Consider the following 26,979-nt stretch of genomic DNA (forward strand, 5'->3'; position numbering starts at 1 on the left):
TGTGCCGAGGTGAGAAAAGAGTCATTATTTTTCAACTGACTCTGACACTTTTCATGTGAACAACCAAGTGCAACAGTATGACGGTTTTCCAGGAATGACTGTCAGAAAACATACGCTACATATTTTTAAGTAACTGCAACCCCCCTCTCTATCGGCTTTTCAATAGAAAAAACTACATCGAATGATTTCTGATGTGGTTTGACAACATGTTTTACCATCTGGGTCTCATAGAGTTATTGTCCGGCCCTGAAACAGCCAGTGTGCTTCATCAGAACTGGTTCTCAGATGGTTGGCTTCAGAAACCCCCCTCCTCCTTTTTTGATATTCACATGGGTTTAACTTGTAGATCATTTTACAGAGTCTGTTCAAGTCGAGAGTGTTATGCATACCATTCTGTATAAAGGGTACAAAAGCAGAATAATAGGCTTGGTAGGCTGTTGTGGTTCCGTCATTATGCCAGCAGAAGAGATGGTCACATAGCCTGATCGACAAGACAGACACCAACGCTATTGTGTTAAAGCCATGCCCCTGATTCTGGTGCATTGGCTTGATGTGTTAGGTCACTCACCAGGCTTTGTGTTTCAGTGAAAAATATATATATATTAAGGGGTCTTCTCAACTGCAATATTGCAAGATCTCTGTATCAGGCCACATCCAATTGTTTAATTTGGAAACGTATCAACTCCACTGCAGATATGCCTGGCGTCCACACTACACCAGAGTTTTAGAGCTACTACAATAGAAATGTTTGGAAATGCTTCCCCCCCTATTTTTGTCTAAAATCTTCCTGGCTGCATTTATGTCTTGAAGGGCAAAGACGGATATGTTTTGAAACAATGACCTAGACACCCACAACCACTTGCTGATGGAGTCTTTTCAGTCACGACATAGACTTTTTGCAGAAAACAACCTCAGCTACCAGTGCAGAACACAAAATGGATTATCAATTACAAGCATTGCTGACCCTGTTGTCTTCACTAAGTTAAACTTGTGTGCAGTTAAACTCTAGATTTCCCTCCCTGCCATCGCTGCTTCTTGTATGTTGCCTAGCTCTTTCTGCAACAAACATCCAAGTGCTTCCTGTGTAGATCCGCACAAGCAAAGAAAGCTGGGGAATTATGGTTCCACCTTTGTGCTGCCTGTTGATGTAGTCACCGAGCCGAATCGATGTCTGTGTACAAGGGAGATTTAGAACCCCGGGGACAAACACCGACACTGTTGTGCCACAGGTCACGCCGCTGATTTCGGAACGCTGGTATGATACAGTTTGTCAAATCACACACAGGAATAGCAACATGCCGACCTGTTGGGTTCCTTGTAAAAAAAAGGCAAAGGAGGAGCAACAAAAGCTCTTATTAACGGCAATGCAGCTGGATCTCTGTGTGAAAGAGGCTAGTGTAACACAACATCCCCCCTTCTTTACACAAAGAGCACACTGCTTCCTGTAGTGAAACTAGACGTACATAATTCACACATGGACATGATTCCTATACTGGAATGTGTATATCCTGCCACACTGCGATGATGATGTTTGATGGGAATATTGGCTACTGTTTGATGGGAATATTGGCTACTATTTGATGGGAATATTGGCTACTGTTTGATGGGAATATTGGCTACTGCTGTGGTCGTGATATTTCTACACACCGAACATTACTCAGTTTTTACACATTCATGACCAGAAGCAGTACAACCTCAATCTTCTACTGTCAGAGGCCGAGCAGCCCTCTGGAGTTATTGCAAGTCAAGGCTGCTACGTGCTTCAGACGAACTGCTGCTGACTGACGAAGGATGCAGTCAGATTGAGTCTGAACAGTTTTTATGTTGTGGGTTAACAACAACCTGACAATGACTCACTTTCCTTGAGTCCACTGGAGAGATTTTTTTTCCCGCACAAACATGATTGGCACGACTGTCATCCTCCTTTGCATCATAAAGTCCTGAAAGTTGTTTCAGCACATCTCGCCCCTGATACGCTTCTCCATCTCAATGTCATGCTTTTCAAACTCAGCTGCTCACCTCTCATACATAATGAATGAGGGCGAACTGTTTGTCTTGTGAAGTCGTCTGCGAGTAACGCAAGCTCCTTGCTCAAGGGTGCAGTTGATGAGGGGAGAATCCACTCCACAAGTGCACATCTCTCACCTCAGTGAAATGCCTCTTTTAATATGATCTTCATCCCTGTGGTATCAATAAATTAACCAGTCTGCAGATATTGTGGTCTCTCTGAAAAAAAAGAAAAATAGATGTAGCTCCAAGGACACATCCCACATATGAATATAAATTAACTCTATGTCATAACTCGCAAGTTAAAACAAAAAAAATCACAGTTTTCCCAGGAACTCATTACAGAAGCAGTGAGGCAGGGCTTAATGTTGTTTTGACTGAATTGTAGTTATCAGTAGGCCACCGTGATGAGGCTCAATTAGAGCAGCATGCTATGAGCTAAGCAGAGGTAATCACTGGGCGGAGGGCAGACTTATGTGGAGGCACGGATATTCACTCTGAACAGAAAAAAGCCAGGGATTCACAATAGGACCTGGAGCCGTGGAGAGCAGCTAATGAGCCTACATGATTCACGCTTGGTCTCCCCCACAGAGAGCCTTGTCCTGGGCAGAGCGGAGGCGCACAAGAGGTGCAGTTTTTGCTCCAACACATTCCACGACGCAGCCTGTCAGAGCCAGGAGGGTAAAGGGGAGATTAAAAGTTTCTCTTGCAAATGCTGAGATGAATGAAAGCTTTTTTTCCTGCATCTTATTAGAATCTTGAATTGATCTGGACATTGTGGACATGTTTATTTCATTAAACAGAGCAGGACAATGTGTCCTAATACTAAGACTCCATCTTCCCCCATTCAACCTGATGTTGCAGAGAGCTCACAAGAAAACCTGCTCGTTGTTTTAAAGGGGTAATTTTGTTGAGAATAACTATTTACACTGCATACAAGTGATGATCTGAGCAGATATACCTAATCCTCCATGCAGGAAAATTGCTTTAAGATTTAAATGGGACAAATTAAAAAAACGGTTGTTTGGTTTTCTTTGTAATATGGTTAGGTCTCGACCTTACCATATTAAGTGCCTTAAGATAATGTATGTTGTGGTTTTAAAATTCAAATTAATTAGTTAAGGTGTGAGAGGCATTGCCTAACTGATCTGCACTATCAGATCATTTAGTCGGTCCTGAGGTAGAACAGGTCGTTCACTAACGAGAAGGTCAGGGCTTCGATCCCAGTCTCCCCCTTTCCACATGCTGAAGGCAAGATGCAGAACCCCAAATGCACTGTATGTATGTGTTTGTATGAAGGGGACTGTTAAAGTGCTTCAAGGTGTCATCAGGTTTAACAAGTAGAAGATGGTGCAGAAATGTAAGTGGTCCATCATGGATAACTGTATAACACAATAATAATTAAAAAAGGTGGTATTATTATCCATAGATTAACAATAATAATAATGATGTCATTGTGATTTCACTGCGTCTTTCTAGGCATCCATTGGAACATCACAATATATCATATATAGACAAATAAACAAACATGCAGCTTGTATGACACAAGAAAGAGAGAAGAGCCCCTGAGGAAGAGTGCTCTGGAAGATGAAGAAGGTCCAACAGGTATGTGGGAGCCAGGTTATTGAGGGCTGTATTTATATAGTGATTTTCAAGATTTGATGAAAGTGCTTTACAGTGCTTCACCCATTAACACACATTCATACAGCACATCTATGAGCAGCACCTTCTTAATCACATACACACAATTTAGGGCTACCATGGACACTTCGGCATGCAGAATGGGGGAGCAACCCAGTAGAACCTTGTGATGTATTGCTTGTTGGGAGACTGGGATCGAATCGCTGAAACTTTGGTTAAAGGACGATCCTCTTTACCCCCTGAGCCACAGAAGCATCTTGAAGAAGACGAACGAGGAGTGGGGTGAGGTATTGATTTAAATGAGCTTGAATAGTGATCTTGTGTTTCTTCCAGATAGAGTTGAGAATCCAAAAGAGATGTCCACCTGCCTCAAGAGCTGAAATTATTGTTTTAAATGTCATAAATATGAGCCACTTGTTGCCTGTGGGTGGGTGTGTGTGGGTCGAGGTGATGTCTATGAAGAACCTCTGGTTTTACTCATTAAAAAAAAGTCACTAAATAAGTGTCCGGACTTTTAAACCGAGGCGCGCTGTGATTGGGCGGCAGCGGGCCACGTGGGGCGGTGCAGTCAGTCGCTGTGCGGTGCCTGGAGCCAGCGCTGAGTGGAGCCTGTCTGCCAACAGCCTCAGCAGCGGCTCGATCTGGATCCTACTACACTCACTGACAATTAAACAGGAGGCCGCTTTTTCTTCTTATTCCCGAGGACCACTCTCCACCATGGGCGACAAGAAGAGCCCTACCAGGTAATGCGACCGCCGGCTGTCGATTTCGAGCCGTTCCGTGCGTCCTCGCGGCTCGACATTCGGATGCGTTTCTCCGCTTCACGGGGATCGTTTCTCCCTTTTTCAGTTGGTATGCCACAGCTAGCTAGAATAGTGCAGTCACTATGGCGGCTTCTCTCGCAACCCAGTCACTTAACAGACAAAGGGATTTTTTTCGGCGGAGACGCCTGACATTCCCCGGAACGCTCTTCCGTCTCCGAGAAGCCTTTCGGAGGGTCACTGTCGAAATGGACACGGTGTGATATCCGTTTCGTTAGCCGACATGCTAAGCGTCGATGCCGAAATTTTTAGCAGCGCTCGCCTGCCTGCTAGCTCGTAGCCTGGCGATACAGTCGGACGGTGTGGATGGTCGTCCGCTCCTCCGCTGAGGAAGGGGGACACATCAGAACCAAGGAGCTCCACTAACCGGGACTCGAACCCAATATTAATGACAACTCCAGCATGCTTTGTGCTGGAGAGTGGCTTGTATGTCGCACAACAGGTTATGTTTGTCACCACCACCTTTCTTGTAAATTCGCGGAGAGAAACGTTCTTGACATTTTGTTAAACTAACTTGACCTTAACGCCTGTCATTTATTTTATGATTTTTTTTTTGCAAAGGCCAAAAAGACAAGCCAAACAGACCGCAGACGATGGATACTGGGACTGTAGCGTGTGCACCTTCAGGAACACTGCCGAGGCTTTTAAATGCAGCATCTGCGATGTGAGGAAGGGCACATCCACAAGGTAACGTAGCTCTCTCTCCAGCTCTCTCTCTCTCTCTCAATCTCCCTCTCTCTCCTCCAGTCTGAGCCCCCCCCCCCCCCCACCCTAACCCCCCCCCGCTTGGCTGACTGCAGCAGCGTTGCATCGCAATTTATGGGAATGACAACTTTGATCGACAGTTTATTTGTCTGCGAGCTAACAGGGACTTGTTGATTGACAAAAAAACACATCTCCCTAAACCGCTGGCTGGATTAATCCACAGATATTTTTTTTAAAGCACTGCGTTGCCTCTGTGCATTGGTCTAGGTAGGCTAGCTGCTTCACTAGCCAGAGAGGGGGAGGTGAGTTGGGCTGGGATGGGGAAGTGAAGAGGGACCGTACTTCATGATGTCTGTACAGCTACAGTGCATCAACAAGAGCAGCAGCAGCGAGAGCGACTGGCTGCCTTCCTCCTTCTTTTCGTCCATGGTGTGAAATGAGGTAAATGTATGCATGGGCATTTGAGTTACCTGTAGGAGTGTGCAGGATTTTTTCCTACATAGATTGGGCTGACAAGTAAGATGTATTGTGCCTGGAGCTGCTGCACAGCGAAGGAATGATTGTGTTTCTTAGGGCAGGGAAAGTGGCTGTAGGCTGGATCAGAGACACCAACTCCACACGCTGTCATTTTCTATTTCTCCTGTGCTGTGTATTTTAAGCCGGTGTCATTTTGTACCCAACCTGATGTGACTGTGTTTAGAGGAGGTTCACTAGATTGTTTTCAAATGTAAAAAATAAATAAATGTTTTTGTTAATTCCTATTTTTAATATATATTAGGCGATTATTAATAACTTCATAATTAAAATCTGCTACAAATCTGCTTTGTTCCTTGAAGTGAATTTTATGACATTAATAGTAACAGGTGGCTCGTGTGTTCCAGACAATTCCCCTGAGCTCAACTCTCACAAAATTGTGATGTCACTCAAAGACAGCGTCTTATGGGAAACTGAGATGAAATCAGCATGAAACCTGAATATCATGACGGGATTCCCTTTCGGTTTTAGTGTATACTGACGCCTCCTCCTTCTGTTCTGGGGAAGGTGTTTGATGATAAGTTGTGTGTGTCACGGTGTGTGTTTGTTTTCTCACATCATCCGTTGTATGAAGAAGTGGAGACATAGATTAGTCATCTGTGGGTTTGCTGACAAGTCCCCTACACTCTAACCTTTCCAGCTGTGGTTTTACAATGAGTGGCTCGACTGACACCCATGGTGCACTGCAAAAACGGGGAAGAGCATACTTGGCGCTGCTGTACAGAGAATCCTAAAGATCCAGCTCAATCCTAATTGTGTGGCTCCCCTCCCCCTATGAGCTTTTCCCAGCAGCGTGTAGCTTAAAACCACAGCTGATGATGCAGGCTGAGCTCGCTGCGCGAAAGCAGGAAGCAGAGACAAGTGCGTCGTAGCCATCCTGCCACTGTGCTTTTGGCAACAGCCCAGGTGCCTGTATGTTGTAAATGTGAGCACATGACATCACTGGAGTGTTTGTTGCAAGTCACTATTTGATCTGAATTGTTAACCTTTGATTAATGGAATTTTATAGTTGTGGGGCTGCCTCTTATTCTAATGACTACTTATTAGCTGTCGTTTCTTCACTGTGTGATGTGTTCCAGCAAAGCATGGGACAAAGCAACGTGCTCTTAGCCAAAGGATTCACACTCTAGGCGATGCCAAGAAGGCGTTTTTACTTTGAGTTGCGTTTTTAAGACTTTGATTTTAATTATGTACTTGTGGCACTCTGAGATTCTCGGATGAAGAGTGCCTTACAAATAAAATGTATTATTATTATTATTATGTTTGCCTCACTGCTTTTTTCCGATGCTTTGCTTTAAATTAGCTTTTATGCACGAGGACATGTGTGTTTACTCATTAGAGTTCCTCACTGCCAATCAGAGTTGAAACACCTATTTTCAATATTGTAGCCATGATTTGGTGCTAGAGGAGAGATTGGTTTAGGTATTGGCTTGTGCAGACACTGGCATGATTATATTGAAGGCATATTTGAAATTGCTTATTTTGGATGGTGTAAATGTGTGGGAGCCAGTTCCACACACCTCCCTCCGTTGTAAAATGTAGCTGTTTATCTCCCGTGTCCTGGAACAAAGGTCAGCTAGTATTGGCTGTAGCAGCTGACTGTAGTAAGAAGAATGTTGATGTAGCAGAAGTTTAGGGCAAAAACATGATCAGTCACATATTCATATATTGTGGAAAAGCTGTTGGTACAACAAGTTGCAGTAGTGATGACCTACATTAGTTGTCCCAGCCAGCCCCTTGGCCATTCTGGGAACGATGGGGTTGTGTGCATTCATGAATATCAATAGATAATAGAATATATATTTAACATAATGTTTAACATTGAGGTGAGTTAGTTAAATTACCTTTCCCTTGCTTCTATTTTTCTCTCCCTCTGGCAGGCTGCTGCTGCAAATTGTATGTAGCAGAAATACTGGGTTGCAGCCAGCAGACAGTAGCGCATTGATGTGGTTTCTAGCTGCACTTTTGAGTCATACAGGGTTATAACCTGCCTCACTTAAGTGAAATCTAAATCAGATGAATATTTCCATCCCCTTACGATCGATACATCCATTATTTATGTCTGCTCGGGGTAATTGATCCTGCTCTTACCTGGTATTAGTCTGGTCACAAGTGGCTCACCTCAGATCACTCAGGCCACTTTCTGCAGTGGCCTGGGTTGCATATGTCCACAATCTTGTGGATGCAAATGTGTCCTGGGCCAAAGTGAAAGACCACCTACTCACCTGATGCCCTCTGCACAAGCTGAAGTATTTTCAAAAACCCCTGCTCGGATTCTATTTGTTATGAGCGTGGACCATATTTTGGGCGATGTGGTCTGCCTGAGAAAGCAATAGACCAGGTCTTCATTGTTTCTACTTCTTATAATTTCTGGCATACAGGCACAGGAAGTGCAGTGCTGCCACCTACTTTTTTTAAACAAAATTGTTTTTGCAAACAGAACAGCACATGGTAACACATACTAATACCAGGTGTGAACTGACATACTAAGAGCTCTTCACTTGTGATTGGATTATCCAAGGCCCTTATGAATGCCAGGTAGTAACAGGACAGCTTAGATACTAGCTGTTGCCACCAGTGTTGTTTGAGAATATACAGTTAACACAAACAATTGTCATTACAGATAACTGTTTACACTTGACAAGACTTGAATCACACCTGGTCCCCTACTAGCGGTAGGTAAGCTAGATAACCGGGGGTCATGCCGTTTTGATTTGTGCTACTGGAGGCAAGAATATGTTAACGAGAGCTGTGGCATCAGCATGCAGAGAGAGGCCCAACTCTCCCCAGCCGAGTGCAGCCTAATGGACCTGTTGACCCAGTCCAGCTCAGTGATGTAACATGATACCCAAGTAGGCTAATTCTAGCTTCTGCTACTCTTGACTCTTAAACAATAAAGCACATTGCTTTTTGCCCCTGAACCTCGCAGTTATTCTACAAGTCCAAGTAGCCATGCTATCATATTTAAATGTTTCTGGCATCTGAACCTGATCAGTGTGTGAACGTGACACCTTGTTGCTGTACATCAGTTTGCTTTGTGGTGGTGTTTGGTATGCACCCCTGGCAGCCCGGGGCCCAGGGAGAAACCATTAGGAGCCCTTTAAAGTTGATTGATGGTTGCGATCACAGGAAGTCTTGAGGTACCTCAGTCTTTGACTGCTGTGTGGTTATCTGTTCACTGTTGCTCTGTTGTCAACCATTTCAAGTAGCTTCAATCTGTGCCCTATATAAAACAGAATAAATGGGTGTCTTTCACTTGTTCGCAAGATCCAGCACTCTGACTTGAATGAATAAATGTATATAGTCTAGACTGCTACCGGCATACACACAACCAAAACAACTGGTATGCTGTGTCTATAGCAGTATGATATACAAGGGGTATTTTTTATAGGTTTTGAGAATAAGACAAGTAGAAAATGTTGTTAAAAGGTTTAAATGGGTTTAAAAATGTGAGGAGTAGAGAGGACACTCATTCCTCTAGAAATAAACAACATTTCCCATGGATGCTTCATATTCCCATAAATTCTCACGCCTGTGAGTAAAGCATGTGAATGTAACACTTTGCACCGCGTTAAGAACAAGCATCGTCAGATGTCAACAATGAAGTGAGCAATGCTCATAACAGATTTAGAAAACAATACTGCAAACTAGGCGTATCGCTCAGTAGAGTTAGAGCAAACACACTCACTTGATAGGAGCACACAATGATTTATGCACTTAATCTCTGACATAAACAAATTTGAAAGATCCAGCTTGATACAAAGACACAAGGTATTCCTTGTGAGGGTCTTACGCCTGGTTCACACCGGACGCGGAAGCGTGGAGTAAGCGCAGCGCCAAGCCTTAAAAAACAGCTGGCTCCCATCCACTCCCATGTTAAACCTTTGTGCTGGTCACACCGGATGCTGAAGCACCGCACCGGGCCGCAGCTGCCTAGCGCCATGAAGTGATCATTTCGGCGTCGAGACTATTTTCTCCGCTTGATGCGAGCTAGTGTATCGCGACAGTAAACACACTGAAAAATGATTTTTAACGATATTGATGACATATTTTATATGATATAAATTATCAAATATGCATCCCATACTTTGTATTCACTTTCTTTTGTCCTGGAGTTTTGATGTTACCACTTTAACCAACCACATTATTACATGTCCCCCTCTGCCCATCCACTACAGCCACACAAGCAGTCACAAAGATAAAAAGAGAGAGGGGGGGGCTACGTATTCTCCACATAGGCTTGAGTGGAGAATACTTAACTTACCCTCGACACCCGACATTTAACGGAGCAAACAGCGGAGAAGTTCTTCAACATGGTTGACATTTAATTAATAATTGAAGTGGAGAAGTACAGTGAGTTGTATGATCCTTGGAACATGTTGTATAAAGACAATGCAAAAAAAAGACAAATGTTGGGACGCTGTTGCTTAATGTTGGAGAAACAAGTAAGTATATGCTTGAATACTACTGGATCAACGGGTGATATTATTAGCGCTGCCTGGCGGTTCAGCTTGGCTTGCGTCCAGTTTGAACAGCCAAGCGCCGGCGCGCTAGGGATTAGCGCTTACGCCACGCTTTGGCATCGCTTCCGCGTCCGGTGTGAACCCGGCGTTACTTTGTGCGAGGGCCACTGAAATATGCAAATGCGAACACAATATACAGATTCCCTCCCAGAGTTTTCTTGTCATTACTTAATATTTGCTATGAAACGTTGTCGGTGTATTCTAGCATTACATTTAAGTAAATTAGCCCTTAAATGTTAACATAACGGTGTGGTAATGCAAGTGAATTCTGGATAAAAGAACAGCTAACAATGAGTAATTGGAAGAATGAATGCCTGTTAGCTAGCTAGACACACATTTCCTCTTTTCATTACTGTTCACAAAGGTTCTGTATGTAGTCAGGCCTAAAGAGCCCTTCTGGTGCGGGCAGATGCAAAGAAACCCCCCAGCAGGGTGTGCTTTGCAAGCACACTAAAGAATTTTCGCATACATGCACTTCATCTCCACTGCTACAACTCCTTCCCAGGAGAAACGCTATGATCACTGTGGCAAACCTAAATAAGTCAACCATAGGAAGTTACTGTAACTTGTCCATGACTCAGTGGATATTTACAGATGTTAATGTGCTTAAGTAAATGTGTCTTGCATTTAGTCTGTGGCTTTATAGTGAGACCATATGGGCAACTCATCAATCCCCAGATTGTGAATGGTTGAAGCAGGATTGATAAGTAGAGTCAGACTGGATAGAATCTAAGGGTCACTTAGCCAAAAAAAAAAAGTTAAAGTGCACCTCTCTCATTCTGTGACTACACAATTATTGGAAAGGTGCGTGCGTGCGTGCATGCCTGTGTGCGTGCCTGTGTGCGTGCGTGCGTGCAATGATGGAATAGTCATTATAATCAGTGGATTCTCCCACTGTCACATTAAGGCAAATTGTCTGATAATGGAATTACATAAGAGGGACATGCTGGCGCTCAATTTTTATCTGCAGTTCCTCGCCCACCCCTTGCCCCTACAGCATCCCCTGCTCAGAGGAAACTGCTTTTGCTTATCCAGCATTATCAGCATCTGCACTAAAACCCTAAGCACGAGCGGTTAGCCCTAATCTTTACGTTAATTGTTGGATTTAAAAGTTCTTAATTACTTCATGGGATTTGGCAGAGTGTGAGTGATTAAATACAATAGCCAATTTGTCAATCTGACAAAACAAGAGAAATGTTTAGAGAGTTGTTGAATTGGGCTCCTCCCATTCAGGAAGAAGATGAGGCAAGCAAATGAGTGTGACAGAGAGGGAGAGAGGCGTCTCTGAAAACTACAGGGGAAGAAAGCATAGGGGAAGAAAGCATATGAGGACAAGGAGGAAGGGAACGAGGGAGTTGTTAAGCATGCAGTCTCAGCGAGCTGAGGAGTCAGAAGAGGAAGAGGGCAAAAGAGGACAAGGAAAGAAACAGAGTGGTGAAGCGACGGAGAGGAGTGTAGCGTGTGTACATTTATTTGTGTGTGTTGCAGGAAGGGGGGCTATGGATGGCTGTAAGGGGGATGTGCTCACTCAGCCAAGAGTCTCCAGGGGCTAAAGCAGAGCGAAGCACATCATTACTCAGGGAGGGGGTGACTGGACAGCCTCGTCTGTTTCTACCAGCACCACCATCCATGCATGGCAAAAGAACAGAAGCATTCAACGTGCCATTTGCTACAAATGAGAACAAGACTTTTCCTTGTAATTTCAAGCGTTTTCATGCTATTGATCCTCAGTACAGTTTTAAATCTAGTTGGCCAGGGAATTTCTAAATGTTACTGAGAAGTTAACGTCCAGAAAAACTTGGTTTGGTAAATTTGAATCTTGGCTACTGTTTTAGCTCTCAGGTTTCCCACTTGCTTTTTGATGGCTTTATGTTGCGCCCCTTGTGTAGAACATTGACTATATATAAGGTTTATGATGCATCACCACTTTCCCTCACTGTACAAAATGGACCCAAAATAGTCTTGATGCATATGCTGCCATATTGTTATAGTGACGTCTAGAGCTGCTCGATTAATCGAAATTTAATCGTGATTTTGATTATTGGGTCAAACGATCTCCAAACTACTATAATCGAGTTGAAACGATTATTTGGCATTTTTTTCGAAAGAGACGCACATTCGCAATTCAGTCCTTCCCCCAAAGCATTTAGCGGCCCAGCTGACTGGCACTCATTCTCAAGCACCTGTAAAGGGAAGGAGGCGAGTTGTGTGTGTGGTGACTAGGAGGGGAGCCCCGTCTGACCGACAAAAAGGGTCGAAAAAGTTCGAGCAGCAGCAGACCATGTAGCGGCCACGCCGCACACTGCTATTCTCAAGCGCGCTCCCGCCTGGCTGTTCAAACCGGTCAGACCGGACCCGCATATCTCCGCGCCGGTCAGCCGGTCAGAGAGTGTTAGGGTTGACCATCATTAAGAGTTTGAATAACCGGGCACCGATATCCTGGTTTCACGGAGGAATAAGACACGCAACCGTCACCGGTGTTTACCTGAACCGGAAGTGATTCACTGTATTTCGCACACTCCAGTCATTTAAAGAATAAAGCATAGACTTCAGACTAAGGGCACATATTAATAATCGTTTGAATAATCGTGATTTCGATATTGTAAATAATAATCGTGATTATGATTTTTTTTTTCCATAATCAAGCAGCCCAAGTGACGTCATAGTGATCAGGAGGTAGAGCTTTGGTATTGAGGTGCGGTCCATAGGACCAACAAGTTACATAGTAAGGCTGTGCCATATAACCAATATCCCATATCCTGGTATCACCTTATTATTTCCAGATAATGGTGCATATCACTATATAGTTAATTTATTCTAATGTCAGTTAATAGTTATATATTGTTAAAAAATGACCACATGGAATGACCCCCCTTCTCATTCCATTTTCAATTTTTTTTTCAACAAATGAAGGACTTTTACACGTGGTTATTTTTCCCCTTTTAAAAACTTTGTGAAATTTTTGCAATTAAGCATATAACAATATGAAAGAATGGATTATGTTAATATAAGAATTATAAATGTACACACTTTTTGGCTATAGTTGCAAAATAAATATAGGCCTAAAATGTAATGCTGTAACAGTAGGACTCTGCCCCTTTTACAAGCTCATAATATAAATGATTGATTTCAATAGATGTTTTTGTGCAACAAACAGTGCTGCTGGATAAATTAAAACCTGGCCAAGTTAACAAAGTTAATCAAATGGGCAGGAAAAATGAGTGGACAGCAGCACGACAGAGCGACTGTCTGCTTGACAGATAACTCATGCCCACCAGAGGCAAGCAGCAGGGAAGAGGGTGAAGAGAGATGAAGAACAGACCTACTTAAAGACGGCAGGATTTACGAAAGGGCGATGGTGGGACAGGGGTAATGTGCAGTTATAAAGTGAAGACCTGAAGAATGATGGAAAGGCAATATAGAGGAGGAAAACAAATGAGTGATAATGAGCAATGTCACACATTGCTGCTGATGGAAGTAACGTGCTTCGTGCCTTTGCAGTGACTTCACTGTCAGTCTACCCGATGCCAGGCAGTTCATAGCGTGAAAGCTCTGGCATGGAATGGGATGAGTTGGGAGTGTGGATATGAAATGTCTTTTACACATTTTCTCTATAAATTCCCCAATTTCTTCTTGCTCTGTCCCTCACAAATACTACTACGTTTTTTGTTTGAAAATGATGATTAAAAAAGTGCAACATTTTTGTATAGTTCACTCAACAAGAGACAAAGACAGGGCATCAGGCTTAAAGTGACTGGACAGATCCAGATTCATGATCCAACAATTATCGATCGATTAATAACAAAGTACATGTGATTGTTTTTGTTAGCAACAGAAACGAGCAGACACTTACTCCTGCAGACAGGAGAGAAGTTCTTCCACAGATTATGACACAATGTAGTGTATTAACTTCAATGTGGCAGGAAAACGAATCCTCTTTTATTCATGAACATCAAAATGAATACAGCAGGTTTTTCTAATGATGGGCTCTACGTTTGAGTGATTAGAAAAGAGCAGAGGCGCAGAATCCCTTGTTGGCTGACACTGAGTATTGCACATCGATGCAGTGGCACTGCCAGAAGGGCCACCTGGACACTGATGGCTATAATCAGAGTTTTTTTACCACACATCCTTAGTGTATTGGGGCCAGACTGCCGCTGCTGCTAAAAAATCCTAGGGAAACGCTGCCTACCTATAGAAATTTGATGGATACATTGTAGGAGATCCAAAGACCCCCACAAGGGGAATAAGGAGAGGTGGTTAAAGGGGGGGGAGAAGTGACAGTAACATTAAGCCCTCAAAATCCTGACTGGAAGGGAAGGATGAAAGAATGAATGCTTAATGCCTCTGGTGGGCAGTGGGAATGAATTGAGGAGCACTATAGCCCCAGGCGGCTCTTCGGGTGTTATCCTCATTCAACCTCCCTAAGACACTCACTCACACAGATTGCTTTACCGATGGATGGCTAGAGGTGATAACACCACTTCAGTCACGCCAGACTCACATGATCAAGAATGTTCCCACAGGAAATCTGCAGTCACTCCTCAGTTTATTAGGAACACCTTTATTACACTAATCCAGTCTAATACAACAGACCTCCAAATATGTGAACAGCCATGTTAAAGATGTTGAAGTGGATTGCATTCTACTAAGAGGTGTGACATTAATTACCCTAGTAAAGAGTAGACATGTCAACATAACAGAATACAGTTCAACAGGATCGAAACGGCATACTCCATAATGATGATTCAAATGGTAAATGGTATATATTTGTATATATATTTACCTTGTCATATACAGACATATATAAACATTTAGTTTTGTCATAGGCTGTCATAGGCTAATATATTTCCCCCAGTAATATCATCAAAACTTACCTGACTACTCTTGCACACTACAGCAGGCCTCAATAGCCCTGCTGTAGTTTGCAGGATGATGGGAATTATCTGCACATGTGATGGAGAAGTGCACAGTGGAGGGTTGAAAATTCAACGTGCAGTGTGTGCTGCATTCCATACATCTTCAAAAAATAGAGTTTTGAATGATGTTTTAATTGCTCAGGGTTTAAGTTGTGTATTTTTTTTCTTCAAAATTCCCGAGCGTAACTTCCCATGAAAAGTTTCCGAACATTTTTCGCCCCTTTGCAACCCTATTCACAGCACGGACATTACTATGGGGGGCAGGAAAAGTTATGGAAAATATCTTGCATATCTGACTGTAACATTTACATTCTCACATTACAATTTCACAGCACCTCTGGAAATTTCCAAAATTCATTGCATATCTGAAAGAAGCTTTATGGATGGTATGGTGTTGAAATTCACCCACTATGTAATAAAATACTGACAACATGGTATTACTAGCATTTGACAAGAAAAGATCATGTTACCACAGAATCTTGCGTTGAAACAATGCTGCAATCTTCAACGATAGATTTTGCTGTCTGCAGCCTTGCTCTTCTGCTGTGTGAGCCTGAACACCTTGTATCACCGGTAACACGGACTACCATGGCAACTTAATATTCTATGAGTTGTTAAATATGCCAACTAGGGATGCACAACATATATCGGTACGATATATTATCGGCTCGATAATGGGAATTTTTTATTATTATTCATTTATTTACCCGTAGGTGTGCATAAACTTAAGGCTATGAACCTCTTTTTAAGAAACGTGAAAGTATCGGCCATCTGAAGCATTTTTATTTTTTTTTTTATTATCGGTTATTAGTATTGGCCAGAATTATCCATATCCTGCATCCCTATTGCCACCTGTTAATTTTCACATCCCAATGAAAAACTGTGTCAGGCAGTGGCTGTGTGGTGCTCTTCTCAGACATGCTTTGTCATTCAGCATTTAACAAAACAACAATAGATCATACATTTGTATGTATGAATGCCCCTGACTGGTCAACAAACCAGAGGCAGCCCATGAAGGCAGCTCTGGCCTCTGCTACATCAACCCCCATACTTGTTGTGAGGGAGGGGTGGCAGATATCACATGTTTCTACATAATAATAAGGGTGTAAATTGTAAAACAAGGGTGCACATAGATCATCAGTTACATGGTTGACAGCGTTTCATCGAGGGGCGTCATGATCAAACATTAGCCCTGTGGCATTCTCACATGTTGAATCTGTCAAAGCAGAGGTTGTGATGGAGGTCACAGCACGTCACTGGCGAAGCACGTGAATAGCGGATTCATGTTTCCCAACAGCGCTTTATGTTTACTGAGCACAAGGAGCCCACGTTCATACTGTGTTATATATAGAGTCTAAATGAGCGAGTGGGTGATGGTAATAGCTGGAGCTCTTCAGTTGCTGTCTCACCCTCGCTGTCATTCTCTCTCTCTCTCCTCTCCCCTCAGCTGTTTGTCATTGCATTCCCTCAGCCTGGCAGGAAATAATTGCTTGTCCTCCACACAGTGCTTCACATAAAAGAGCTGTGTTAATGAGGGCTTTCCTGCACCCCCCCCCTCTCTCTCTCTTTCTCTCACTCACTCACTCACTACCACACCCTCCATCACTCACTCATTGTCTTTATTGCTCCGTATCTCCATGACGTGTTCAACCTCATTGGTTTTGGTTGTCTGTAGACATGGTTCAGTCTGAAGCAGCAGCTTCTTGGTGATAGCGGCATCAACAAGTTTTCCAAGCTAGAGAAGCAGAGCACCAGCTGGGCGGAGGTGTGTCTGTTGCTGTGATGGTTCAGGCAGAGCAGTCTAACTATGGGTGTCAGTCTGACTGAATTAGGAGCTTTTAAGCATGATGATAGTTATTTCTGGGCATCCTGTTGAGGTAGTCTCCTAACCCCTCCTTCCTCTAGAAGGTGGAATTGAGGGGCAAGCATAGGGGGAGCTGTCAATCACGGCCTATTGTTGCGCACAGAGGAGGTAATATGCTGTAAGCCCTCACAGTAGGAAATGATTCAACAGAAGGCTTTATACACTTGAAACACACACATGCACACACACACAGACACACACACATACCCCGGTAATATATTGGCAGCAGTTAGAGGTTGGAGCAGCTTTTCACAATTGGACCCAAGGGTTCTGTCCTGGTCCTGTTCCAAGTGTCATTTCCATTACCTGTTTGTAAATACACTAGATTGCTGTTTGATTTTGGTGTTTGCAGACTATTATTAATTTATAGTCAATTTAAACAATGTTGTAGTAATTGGTATATTGTATGCTTAACAATGTGCAGTAGGGCTGAAACGCCCTACTGCACAACACAACGTGCGAAAACGAGTATGGCACTGGGCTACTTTCCTCACCCGCAGCCAGAATGCGGCGGGACAACAAAACTCCTCTGATCCAGAAGATAGCGAAGCAGGCCCGCCTCACCTACAGGGACCTCAAGTCATCGGCCGACGTGGCGGACACGCTGGTGAAATATTTTACACTATCTAATATTGTGTTATCATATTTAAAATCGCAATTAGATTATTTTCCCAAATCGTTCAGCCCTAATGTGCAGCTTATTTTAATATGATCTATAAGACATTTTATATATTAGGTTTATTATTTTCATGGCTGGGGAGACTTTGCCAGCTGTTTAGGGCCACAACAGATTAATCAGTGGGGGCGTGTGCGCACACACATACACTCATGCATTGTCATGTCTCCATGCGTGTTAATGGGCCTTAGAGCAGTGCCATGTAAAGCCATGATGTTTGGGCAGTAAATTAATAATTGGGCAAAGACAGTATTGGGACTATCATGCCAGCAGCACCTCATGGCTGACTTACTGCTGGCACTGAATCTTAGTTAAACTACCAGGGCTTCTTCTGACGCCATGCCCACCTCCTCTGCTGTCGCTGACACAAATCTCAGTCCCTGACCAGGGCCCCAGCTCCAGAGCAGGCAGAGGAGGTGTGGATCTTTTCCATCAGTCAATCATTTTTTCTGCTTCCTTGGCTAATAGCTATCACTGCCAAAAAAAAGATTTCTGGTCTCTCTGAATGCCGTATGTGTTCAGAATCTGTTTGCTCATGACTGTGGGTCAGAGAAACCAATATTTTTTCTTGATGGGTGTGTTTGGGTGAGCACATGTCATTATTGTAGTTTTGATCACTGGTAGATTTCTCATGTAGATCAAACTGCTCACCCAAAACTTGAATTCTTTGTCACAGTGCTTCAGTTGCATGTTAACACGGATTCCCATAGAATAAAACATTTTAATAGAAAATGCAGAGTATGAACATAATATACACCTCTCACTGTAGTGGCTTCTATAGAAATGTTCTGAAGTAAAGTGCAGCCTATTGAGATCTGGAGATGACACAAATTTGCAAAAAGTTATATCCGTTAGAAATAGTGGAAGTAGTATGAGTAGAGTGACATGTGGAAAAAAAACTAGTGCAGTATTTTATTTTTCATTTTGAATGGGGTTGTAGAGAGTGACAACAGTGGGAATAAAGGACCTTCGGAACAGTCCTTCTTGCACCATTGGTGGAGTGGTCTGCTGGTGAAAGCTCTTATAAGGGCCCCCTCAGTGTCATATGTAGGGGGTGAGAGGTCTTGTCCATGATGGACTTCAGCTTGAACCAGTTTTACTATTTTCCTCTCCCTCTCAGTGTGTCTGCACCCCCAGCAGACGTTAGCGTAGAACACTGCAGAAGCCACCGCAGTGTCATAAAAAGTCCTTAATAATGTCCTGCACACTCTGAAGGACCTCAGTCTCCGCAACAGATCGAGATGACCCCTTGTACAGGAAGTCTGTGTTGGTGGACCTGTCCAGTTTGTTGTTGAGGTCAGCACCCAGGTATTTGCAACCCCACTCAATCTCCACGTCCACATCCTGGATGTTCACTGGAGTCTGTGCGACTTCCTGCCAAAGTCTATTACTATCTTATTTGTCTTGGTGGTGTTGATGTGCAGGTGATTCAGTTCACATTAATGGACAAAGTCAGTGACGAACCCACTTTGTTACCCTCCGATACATGACCAACGATGGCAGTGTCATCAGAGAACTTCTGGAGATGACAGTTGTCTGTGTTGGGTCTGAGGACCGATGTCTATATGGTGCAAAGCAAAGGAGAGAGCACTGTTGTTCCCTGTGGAACTCAGCCGGGGAACTACTTATTCTAGATTGAAATGGAATTGGGATCAAATTGATGGGAACGGGCAATTATGTGGCTAAGTTTGGATGGGAGGAAAATTTCGCTACGACATCACCCACTTAATTCTCACTATCTCCGATGTCCCAGAAGGTGCCAAACACAAGGGCAGCAGGTAGAAATATCCAAGGCTCCGGAGAACCATGACCGCTAATGGATACAGCATCAACAGTCCGGGGCTCATTGCATTTGCCACAGCTGTGGCTATTGATTGGAATGTAGTGCAAGCATTACGACATGACGCTCTATTATGACCCGATTGAGTGCTCTCTGATCGGCTGTGCGACCCAACCCCCTTCTCAAGGACAGCTTCTCTCAGTCTGTAATAGGCTGCTGCAGGAGGACACTGAATGAGTAATGGAGCAGCATAGAATGTTGTAGAATAATTATTCTGAAACTGGAGAGAAAATGTTAGTTTTAAATAGGGGAGCAACGATTAGTCGGCGTTGTTGACAAAAATCGATGACAAAAATTGTCACCGACGAGTAAATGTATTCGTCGGCGAGTCATTGATTATGTCACAGCGCGTGTTTTTCGTGCCGTGCAGCTGAACTAAATGCTGATTTACCATAGGTGCTAATGGAAGAAGCTGAGGAGTGAGCCAATCTCCATAGCAAGTCACTGATATCTACATGTATCAGTCTGACACAGCTTTGAGCCTCGACAGTGTTTGCCACACACATTTGATTTTAAACTCTACTCTATAGTGGCCCATTCCTACGTCAAGCCAAAAACATTAGTTTTCTCTTGTAGAGCTTCATTTATCAGCATTTAACACTTGTTTATCTGGCCTGAAGCTCAGACTGCCAGAGTTTCTATAAGTTTCATAACTCTCACTTGACCACAGGCCTCATAGAGCAGTCCTCGGGATCAAGAGCCCACTACTTCACTGATGGGATATCACTAAATATCCTCCTGCTAAAACTGGAATTGTTTTTTGCAAGGATTGAGTTATGCTCAGCTAGCCAGTATAACTTGTTGTGTTCCTGTTGAAAGGCCTCCTGAGTGGCCATCGAGCCATGCCAGGCTGTGTGCTTGCACACTAATCTTTTCAAGTGTGTGTGTGTGAGCACACTTGTGGTGTAGTCCTCAACATGCCTGCCCAGCAATGGCCTGTGATCATCCATGTTGATGGCTACAGTTAGGTCTCGTCTGAGTCTGTGGAAGACTGCAGTCATCCTTCTCTCTCTCCCCAAGGTCCTCGGTTTCCCTCCTGGATGCTGCCAGCTGGTTTTCCTTATACTGTAGGTGTGTGTGTACGTGCGTGTGTGTGTTTATGCTCAGGTGGTTGGACTTTGATTTAGCATTTTGTCTTGAAACTTCAGGCTCTGTTCATCTGCACAGCTGAGAGAGAGCAAGATCCTGTTCTTGCTTGCATGTCTGCCTCAGTTCAGGGGTGACAGACCATATAAAACGATAGATTTATGTGAACTGCCAGTTTTAGGAAATCCGTCGGATTCTTTTAAAACTTTCATTTGACATTAATCTTCCTGGCATTTATTGTCATTGCTGAGTAAGACGGATCAAACTCAAAAGAGGTTATGGTTTGTTTTTGTTGGTGTATGTGTTTGAACAGGGAAGACAGGATGGATCTGTGGTTTCTGGTGAGCTCAGTGTGTAGAGCAGCTTCACCATGTCAACCTGAATCTCAGTCTGTGACGAATGGGGCCAACCCTGCAGTAATCAGATTAGAGGACCTAAATGACGTGCTGCAAATGTCCCACCTTGTGATCCTGTGCATTCATTTTATTACAGCAGTGAACTAATGAGATTATCCTCAAAACAGAGCTGCTCCATCAGGAAGCGGCCGCATAAAGCTACCCCAGCAGCAGCTGGGCGCAGCCCTCTTCTAGGTTCAGTCGTCTCTTTGTCAGCCGTCATTTAACTATGTCACTGCGTCACCACTGGCACCTTGCAGCTCAGCTATGAGGCTAATCAATGTTTGTGCCTTGGATTCCCTCCACAGGAAACCCCGGATCAACTCTCAGTTGGTTGCCCAGCAGGTGGCTCAGCAATACCCGATGCCTCCCCCACCCAAGAAGGAACGGAGGGAGAGAAGTGAGCGCACAGAGAAGGAGCATCCAGACGGAGAAGGCGAACGTGCCAATGGCGAGGGGCGTCCTGAGGGTGAGCGTCCTGAGGGTGAGCGTCCGGAGGGCGATCATGCCATTGGCGAAGGGCATCCGGAGTGTGAGCATCCAGATGGCGAGCGTCGCGAGGGTGAGCGTGCCAATGGCGAGGGCCGTGCGGAGAGAGAGCGTCCAGGGAATGAGCGTCCAGAGAGCGTGAGACCAGAGGGAGACACCCTTGAGAAGGACAAGAGCGACATGGAACAGCCAATCAAAGACAAACCCGACAGGGAGAAGGACATCATCCCGGCAATCACGAAGAAGCCCAGCAGCAAAAAGACCAGGTCAGCGAAAAAGTCCAACTTTCATTTATCTGGATCTTGTCCCTTGTGTTGGTTTTGTCCTTACCTGTTGTGTATGTTGTTTTCTTCCAGACCAAAATCAGATAACCACCAGAGCCCACCCAGTGACAAACACAGCATACAGTCTGGAAAATCAGCAACCAAGACCAACAAGAACTCTCACATTTCCAGGTGTGTAGCAACATTTCTCACAGAACATATATACTTTCACATCTATGGCTTCTCAGCACCTCTGTATAGAGACACTCATATAACACTAGGCTGGTGGGAAACCTCAAATGATTCACAAATTATCTTTTACACTAAACACCCACTCTAACTTTATATACACTTGTTCTGACTGTTCATGTGTCACACAATGAATTTAGCAATTTAGTGTAACCACCTCCACAGTGCTGGCAGCCTCTTTCTTGTTGCTGAAACACACACATATTGTGGTTGGCCTTTTTGGTCATTCATTTTTGTTTTCTTGTTTTTCTCTCCTTGTCTGTGCCGCTCAGACCCAAACTGAAGAACATCGACCGGAGCACCGCCCAGCAGTTGGCCATTACCGTAGGGAATGTGACGGTTATTATTACAGACTTTAAGGAGAAGACCCGCTCCTCCTCCACGTCCTCATCCACCATCACGTCCAGCGCAGGCTCTGAACAGCAGCACCAGAGCTCCGGCTCCGAGAGCATGGACAAGAGCTCGTCACGCGCCTCTACGCCTAAAGGGGATCTCTCTGTGGGGCATGACGAGTCATTCTGAGGGTACCGCCTCATTCCTTCCCCACAGTCTTCACCCTGCGCCACTACCCCTTTTTCCCCCCACGTTTTGGACACTATGGATCCCATAGGGGGAGATTTCACCTTTTACCATTGCTGCCCTGCCTCCATCTCATGAGCCACCCCTGGATGCAGAGAGGATCTGGTTGCCTGAGAGGAACAGTGCGATGCTTCTGTCAGGGAAAACAAACGCTCTTCTTGGAGGACTTCCCTCGTGGTTACAACCTTGGCACAGGCAAGGAGAGTTGCTCTACAAAGAGTAATGCCCCCATCCCAAACGCCCCCCCTGCGGTAGCATCCTGACACTTGTATGTATTGTTTTATATTTGTATGTGGATGTGAGGCCAAGTCGACTTTTTTGTTGTTTTTGTAAAGAAGAATTCTTCGCTGGGCACAATAACCACCATCATTTTAATAACTTTAAACTATTATTACCCTTATTTATTACCTGTTGCACCTGTATACTTTGATATTCTCCTTTTTATGTTGATGCTTTGCTGTGTAGCTCTGCCGATCGATCGTTCCTCTGGTGTTTTTCTTACAGTTTGAAAATGATAGGACATGACTCGAGTCACAGACAGACACACATACACACACAAACACACACACACTGGTGCTAGATACACTGTGAAGCGGTTTTGCAGATCTGGGACTGCCCATTCACTCAATGTGACAAAGTGCTGATGAATCAAATTCTCATTCACTTTTCTCTACAACACTGTCTCACTCTGAACACTGTCTGGACCTCCATCAGGTCCGTCTGCTTGTTCTGTACAGGTCAATGTGAGTCAGAAGAAAACCACCTGACATTTTCAACTAGACTGTCTATGATTTAGTATGCTATAGCAGATCTCTTATACAGTATCTTATGTCCTTAACTGTACAGTGTAGGCTGTTGTGTAAAACACTAAAAGCTGTTGATATTTTTCTGCATCCCATACTTACATATTGAGTTTCCTGGCAGCAGGTAGAGCTATTCTCTCATCTCTGGAGCCAGACGGTTTTATTCAGTTGTGACTGAAGGAGGGTTCTGCGTTATTCCACTTGGTCAAACCATATTGAACTGTAAAAAAAGATCTGTTGTGTCAAGCTGTTGTGAATCAAGTTCATTTAAAAAAAAATTGGTGGTTCTGAAGATGACTTTGAATCTTCAATTTTTCAACCTGATAAATCCCTCAAAACAAGTACAAAGCCACAAACAAGTTACAAAGATTGACAATTCAATTGACTTGTGTTTATTTTTGTATTAATTTAAAACTCCTCTCGTTGAAGGCAAAAAAATAATGTTGCAGTAGTTAATACAACTTAATTGCTCTTTTCAATTTTTAGAACAGCAAGGCTTATTTAAGGGTTTTAATTCACTTCCACATTAGCTGATACTAGACCAACATAATTTTCTTTTATTGTATGAAATTGTATAAAGAATAAATGTGTATATGATATCTTAGTTTTATTTATTGAAGGACCAAAGGAATTTCATAATGACATGATACATAGACAGATGAATAACAATTTGAAATGCAATTATCTAATGTGTGAGATGAATAACAGTTTAAATAAAGACTAATATAATCCATGTAAATGGTGTTCTTATTGTCCTCTTGTCTCTGTGCGAGGCTAAATCTGGACAGAGAAGGGTCAGAGCAGAGTTAAGAAAACTCTGGGCTCTGCTCTCAGTGGTGGCCGTGGCCTCGTGGCGCAGGTGATGTGGAGCAGACTGAGAGTGTGTGTGAGTGGGTTGGAAGATGAGGAGCGGTCTGGTGCCGCTGAGTTGAAGCCTCAGCAAATCTCTTCACTCTGCTGGACCACCACAGCACATGTCGCCGCCCCTGAGTAACACAGGCTCCCAGAGCATCAAAAACCAGGTTAGTTGAGGAAAACGCATCCCAGAAAACTCCGGAGTGACAGGATTTGATCTGTGTTGATATTAGAAATACAGCCCTGCAGTTTCACACGTATGGATGATAATCACCTGTGTTGTAAGGAATGTCCAGGAGATGTCTGTTCATAACTTTTGTTCTGCTCTTATACTGATGGTTATCTTTGTAATTATGTACTTTATTGCATAGAAATATGGAAACAGTGTTCAAAGTGAGGAAAAGCAATGTGAATACAAGTAAAAAAAATGCAATCTGTTTAGAATTGGGCCTGAGAAGCCATCTCTTCACCTGCCTGAACGGCAACCGTTCACTTGACTGAGTACTCGAACAGGAAGGATTCATTGTTAAATTATTGATAAATTGCCATTTGCTGAGTATATGAATTATTGCTTGTAAATAGAATCCTAAAAAGGTGCAAAAGCAAACACTATGAATAATGGCATCAGAGCTGAAGTCTTTTGTTCCTGTTTCCTTTCCGCGCAAGCAGTTCTGTTCTTGTGTGCGACCAGTAACCTTAATTTACTGTGTAAAGATGGTTACATTTTTTAGCTTTGTTTGTCAGAAACCCAAATATAGAATGCTTGTTTTAATGACTGTATAACCTTAACCGTGAATTTCCAATTAAGTGTATTATACAAACTCATTTCTTCCTATAACAATGTCTTGTACAATGCTTTTAAAGTTATTGCTCGGTTTAAAAATAAAAATGGGGAAAAAAATGTAGGGACAGTACAATAATCCATTCTGTTTCATCCAGTTTTACTTTTTGTTTACTTATAGCTGATATGTCATTGTTTCCCCTTGTGAAATGGTCACATTATGTTCCTGGTGTGGAAATGTATGCAGCATTTTCAGCAGATCACAGCTCCTTGTCTAGCTTAAAATGTTAAAATACTACATGTTTCTGGCATGTGCACGACTTTTCGCTTATAGGCTACCCTGATCATTTTCCTCTGCTTCAAATAGAAATGTCTATTTATGAATTTTGCTTGTAGTTTTTCACAAATAAAATTGTTAAAGTTACCTATTTCCTGGCTGCTCTGTGTCCTTCATTGATGCCGTACTGTACTTTGCAAACAGGAAGTGTGCATGTAACTGGGGATGGCAGAGTATTGATTGAGATGTCCCAGGGAGAGGAAGCCTCCACAGTGCAGCGACACACAACATGAGGGAGCCCTCACATTGACAACAGCTCTCAATCATGTCTCCCTCCAGGGGTTGGTTAGCAGCCTACTAATGCGCTGCCTAGAAGCTCCGACGGATGACTGCAGTCTTCATTGTCACTAATATTCCATGCTTATATGAAAGTAAGCAAAAGAGAATAGTTAATGTTTTAAGTGCAGAGTCACTGCGGTCTTGATGTTATCCCCCAAGTCAGCATGGCTGATCGTGTTTCTCTCCGGTTGATGCATTTATGCGCTCCATCCTCTTGTACCGAAGAACCGCTCTGTGGCTTCATCTTTTATTGGCTGTCATTGAAAAATGTAGTTTGAATATCAATAGTTGAATATCATCAATGAATATCAATAATGAATATTTCAAAATAAGTCAGGTGGATTTGGACTGTCACAGTATAGGACTTGGTCCCGTGTACATTCCCTGCACTACAAACTTGTTGTGTGGGGTTTGACTGATGTGGGTTTTTAGAAGATGGCAAAAGTTTATTGATAGAAGTGAAGCATCCAATGTTTTCAACATATGAGGTGCATTTCAGTCTTTTCTCAAATATTGTGAGAGCACATCTGAACAGAGCAGGTGGGTGAGTAATAAATCTATTGTGGATTATTTGGAAAGCTATGAATGAGTCCGGCCCCAGGGGTGACTTTAGGAACTTTTTAGGGTGCTCGGGCAGGCACCCTTTAATGTGATCCAAGCACAATACCAGGGACCTGCAGTGTCCAAAAGCCCCTGCCCTAAAAATCAAATGACTTACAGTCTTATATTATATCAATAGGTGGCGCTAAGGCATCATAATCACCAGGCTTTTAGCACCATGTAGTAGAAGAAACTTGATCTCACAGCGGTGTGAACCAATGTAAGTTGAAAATTTAACTGCTGAATGTTCCGACAGAGAAAACTGTTGCTTATTTTAAAGTCAGAAAATGTTTTGTTACAGCTCCACAGTGTGTCAAACGCTATAGTTCATTCAACATTATCAGCTAATATGAGCTTTCTGAGATTGTCTGCTTGCACTGGCAACCAACAAGCTAACTTAATACTTAATTATTCTAGCTAGAGAGTATTCCCAATATGTCTTAATCTTTATGCTATTAATTTATAACATTAATAGACAATATACTGAAACATTCCAACAAACCGTCACTCACTGGAAATGTCTCAGGATTGCCCACAGAAACCCAGTATTCCATTAGAATAATGTTAGAAATCGATGTGGATCCATTTATACTATTATACTATTATTAGATTATAAATTCTCTGTTTGGTCAACAGTGCTAAGAGGGAGGAAGAAGCAGGAAGAAGCAGGTGAGAAACAAGTGAAGACAACATTCACTGCAGATTCCATACAGTGGCCCGAACAGCGATTTTA

General features: G+C 43.2%; 1 protein-coding gene across 1 annotated transcript; it reads left to right on the forward strand.

Moving 5' to 3' along the window:
* Window positions 1-4,215: 4,215 nt before the first annotated feature.
* rybpb (RING1 and YY1 binding protein b) lies at window positions 4,216-24,127 on the forward strand. The gene is made up of 5 exons (XM_062395127.1): window positions 4,216-4,391; window positions 5,031-5,156; window positions 21,320-21,766; window positions 21,857-21,955; window positions 22,285-24,127. The coding sequence occupies exons 1-5, from the start codon at window positions 4,366-4,368 to the stop codon at window positions 22,532-22,534; spliced, it is 948 nt and encodes a 315-aa protein (XP_062251111.1). The 5' UTR covers window positions 4,216-4,365; the 3' UTR covers window positions 22,535-24,127.
* The last annotated feature ends 2,852 nt before the right edge of the window (window positions 24,128-26,979 follow it).

This window comes from Platichthys flesus, chromosome 2, assembly GCF_949316205.1.
Source record: "Platichthys flesus chromosome 2, fPlaFle2.1, whole genome shotgun sequence".
Lineage (NCBI taxonomy): Eukaryota > Metazoa > Chordata > Actinopteri > Pleuronectiformes > Pleuronectidae > Platichthys > Platichthys flesus.

Bases quoted from the DNA above. Each gene is read 5' to 3' on its own strand.
- rybpb (XM_062395127.1), top strand. From the start codon at position 4,366: ATGGGCGACAAGAAGAGCCCTACCAG. The intron at 21,767-21,856 runs GTCAGCGAAAAA...GTTTTCTTCCAG, and splicing joins CCCAGCAGCAAAAAGACCAG to ACCAAAATCAGATAACCACC. The intron at 21,956-22,284 runs GTGTGTAGCAAC...TGTGCCGCTCAG, and splicing joins AAGAACTCTCACATTTCCAG to ACCCAAACTGAAGAACATCG.